The sequence below is a fragment of the Penicillium griseofulvum genome (genome assembly GCF_001561935.1).
Source record: "Penicillium griseofulvum strain PG3 chromosome Unknown contig_34, whole genome shotgun sequence".
Lineage (NCBI taxonomy): Eukaryota > Fungi > Ascomycota > Eurotiomycetes > Eurotiales > Aspergillaceae > Penicillium > Penicillium griseofulvum.
The window spans coordinates 1-3,778 of record NW_024467464.1 but is presented as its reverse complement, the minus strand read 5'-3'; the positions used below and the strand labels follow the sequence as shown (position 1 = coordinate 3,778).

General features: G+C 48.9%; 1 protein-coding gene across 1 annotated transcript; it reads left to right on the top strand.

Moving 5' to 3' along the window:
* Positions 1 to 794: 794 nt before the first annotated feature.
* Positions 795 to 1,588, top strand: PGRI_096090 (uncharacterized protein; the record flags this gene model as incomplete). Its single annotated transcript, XM_040797322.1, has 2 exons — positions 795 to 950; positions 1,130 to 1,588. 2 exons carry the CDS (start codon positions 795 to 797, stop codon positions 1,586 to 1,588), a joined length of 615 nt encoding a protein of 204 aa, XP_040647973.1.
* Between the last annotated feature and the right edge of the window lie 2,190 nt (positions 1,589 to 3,778).

Genomic DNA, 3,778 nt, shown 5'->3' with positions numbered 1-3,778 from the left:
TTTTACGAACGTGGATCGGCGTATGGTCCACTACTGTTGTCGCAAATTTCTTACAGCCTGTATCATACTGTCGATCGGAGATCATTGATGGACTGCTTGATGTACGGGTATGGAATGAGTAATTCGGAATTAACCAACATTTGACTTACCTATCAGTTCCTGCTCGGCGCGATATGCGCTGTCTGATAGAGCTTTTCGAGTAATTAGCGGCGGGAAGTCCGAGCCAAAGTATACCGTCCAGAGTAACCGAAAAGACCAGGTAGATCAATAACATACGCGGATAGCGGCGGTCGGGTACTTGGCGAGATTGCATGGTCTGGCAAAGTTTGGGCAGTTTGAATGAGACCGGGGTCAGATTTCAATGGTAATGTTCATTGAGGATGTGAATGGGCACTATCTACTGACAGAAAGAGTACGCCGTCCCGACAATATTTCAAAACCTAACTGCAGAATTATAGATGACGAAGTGTGTTCACCGTCGAGAAACCTACCGGTTAAGTGATGGTTAACGGCCGATCACCGACCCTCAAGTAACCATAGTGTGGAAATTACAGGATAACCATTATTGCGGGCCGGTTGTCTTGACATGGACCAATGACCGGGCATCCGATCCGCCAACCTCGCAATCCTGCGGCGCAAATTAAGCGGCAGGGGACTAAAATCGAAATGTTCTGGCTACTGGCGCGTACGCCGGAGACCTATAAGAGCCCACGTTGTCCACCCGAACGGTCAATGCTGGACAACGAGACACTCTATCTTGCAAAGAAATCCCTTTTGGAGTGCTGACGCTCGATATGCCTTCCCGTAGAACGACATCCGAAGCACCCGCCGATACTGGTCATGGCAGTTCCGAGTCAGATGCTGCTCCCAAACGGACTCGACGCCCTCCCAGCACCGGTCATGGTGGCTCTATGTCAGACACTCAAGGCGCAAACCTTCACACATCATTGGTATGTCCTGTCATTACTGGTCTCGTGAAAGCAAATACTCAACCGAATGTGGAATGTAGAACTCCTCGCCAATAGCGAAGGCCCGGAAGCAACAACACTGGAAGCTCGTCCACAGACAATGCTTGCAGGGTTTTAAGGAGGCTGATAGAGAGCGGGATGAGCTCACATGATCCATACAGCGACTAGAGGCCGACAACGCCCAAGCCACGGCAAAGATTCGCCAGCTGAGTGACACCAATGACCAGAATCTGGCCAAGATTCAAGCACTTGAGTTCCAAAAATCCAATCTGAAACAGCAACTCGACGCTGCACAGGTTGGTAGCACAGCCGGTGATAATCTGTTGCCCATACTACTGGAGGTCAGCGGCAATTTTCAATATGCGCAGAGCCAGCTCGAGAAGAAGATAGAGGCAGAGAGAAACGCAGAGAAAAACAAGCTTACATTTGCTGGCTTCCCTGCTTCTGATGTGTTACAACCATCCTGGCCGGTCTACAACAGCCAGATGGGTTCGCTTGGGACCAATTCGCTACAAAGCTACTCACTACCGAGTACCTTTCCGTTGACCAATCAACAAGCGCCAACCCAAGCAAATCAGCAACATCTCCCAGCAGCTAGCCAATATATACCGCAATTTTGAAGAGAATAGGAGTTGAGTCGGTTTGCAGAGGAAGTGTGTGCTATCATGGAGGAATTACGGTGTTGTTCATCTAGCCAGACGGAACATGAATCAGCAGTGCGTGACCCAAGCAGTATATGTAACGCCACCTAGACAATTATCATTCAGTACTCGATACACCAGCCAGGAGGTTGCACGGCCATACCCTCTTCCCTTGAGTCACGAAGATCAAGCTTGTACACTTCTCCATTTAATCCCATTCCGCAAACGCCCCTTCGGCGGAAGTCATGGTGGCTTCCGATTTAGGAATGTATTAGCGCGGATGATCGGGTTCTTGTCTCGTGATTGAGGCTGTAGAGGTGCCTGTCATTGGCCAATATTGCGGGACGCTAGTCCGACCGTAGGCTGGAAATAAAATCCCACTCCGTAATACACTCGTCTATAATACTTCCTTTTGGACTAGTGCCTCATTTGAAGTATCAAGAAGTTCGCAAAACGGCGACTTTGCGATACCAGGTAGTGCATCCGTAATACCGGCGCTTAGTCCGCGTGTCACGATCTTACTGGACTACCGCTATCTTGCTAACTCGGAATTTGTTAAGCAGTCTCAGACAACTTGGTCCAAAATGACTTCCTCCTGCCTCAAACTCTGCCATTGCGCTTGGGCAGATTTATGAGCCGACCAGAGCCGATAATCCGAGATCAGCGTCAGATCCCGATAGCGAGATCTTCGTGTCCACCCGACAGATCCGCAAATTGTCCTTTTGAAGCCAATAGCGACACATACGCGCAACAATGCGGGATGTTGGGCAGCTTGCGTGGAGTCATCTCGGTTGAGGAATTCTACTACGTGAAGCGATAGCTGCCCGTTATACGACAATGCTATGAACTTGGCTATTTGAAATTACTCAGTCGATTGAAGGATATGCGATTTTCCGGATGCACTCCGTCTCAGCATGTCCCTGCCCGACGTAGAATAATTGACGCAGTCTTGGTCCCTAAATTCAGGGGCAAGGGTGCCCTCCGGAAACCCTGCGGATGGTGGAGCAAATTGAGCTTTCCCCGGGCAAATCGCTACGCTTCTTGCAGTCTAGACGTATCTTTGCATATAAGTCGGGACATCAGCATGCGACTTTGAACAGCGCTGTTTTCATCAAGCCAAGTAGCCTTCAGTTCCCTGGGTGCTGTTCGTGGATTATCCTCCACATAAGAGGTGATATTAGAATGACACTAGGTGATTAAAGGACGCCTGCAAGATTGGGTTGACGCATATTGGTACGTCGTGCATGTCTCCGTCAATAATTCCTGGTTTAATTCTGATTCTATTTATTATCTTTTTTCTTTTTTTAAACCGCTTCTTTCTAACCACATACGGACTAGTGCCTCATTGCACCAAAAAATAAAGCGATCAGAACCGGGCCGCAGCCCGGCCCCTGTCGGCACGGAACGTGAGCTTCTAATGTCCCATGGCATGCATAGCGCACAGTCCATGCGACATGATCTCCTGGATCTACCACTGATACACTGACTTCATCCATCACGCCTTCCAGCCTTTAAGGGCTGTGAACAAGAGAAACGGGGGTTATACTGTTGATTGCGCTAATGGATTTGGAATTCAACCCCTGCCTAGCGCAGAAATCTCGGCACGCATGGCTCTGGCTAATTTTGATGCTAACGCGGATAGGGGTACCTGCAGGATTTTCTTTGCACAGGATAGAGATCCCCTGGCGAAAGCTGATCGGGTAATAGTAAACGGTTGGGGCGAATCAATGGCCGAGACTATTTTGTCATCGCATGCTTTTCTCATGAGAAGAGCTAGGCCCTTTTGGACTTGGGTAAATATTGTCATGCGGTCCGCCTTCGAGTTGATTTAATTATAAAGACTCCACAACGGCCAAATGCTCATCGCAGCGCAAGCGAATTGGAGTTGACGGAAGCGCAGATCAATCTTATGAAAACACGAGACGAAATTTGGCGGAGGATTGCGGTATAAAAAGGGGAGTAAGTGGTATTAGTTTCCGACTAAAAAAGTCCAGTGACAGACGCGCTCTGATTCGCCGTAGACCACCGCGATATTGTGGCTCAGGGACATGATTGGCTTGATTGATGAAAATGATAAAACTACCCCTCGTGCGTGGATCTGTAGGGAACGGTGGATACGCTAAGAAAAGCGGGTCAGTTTGATTCAATCCGGGCACGACAGAGCTTTTC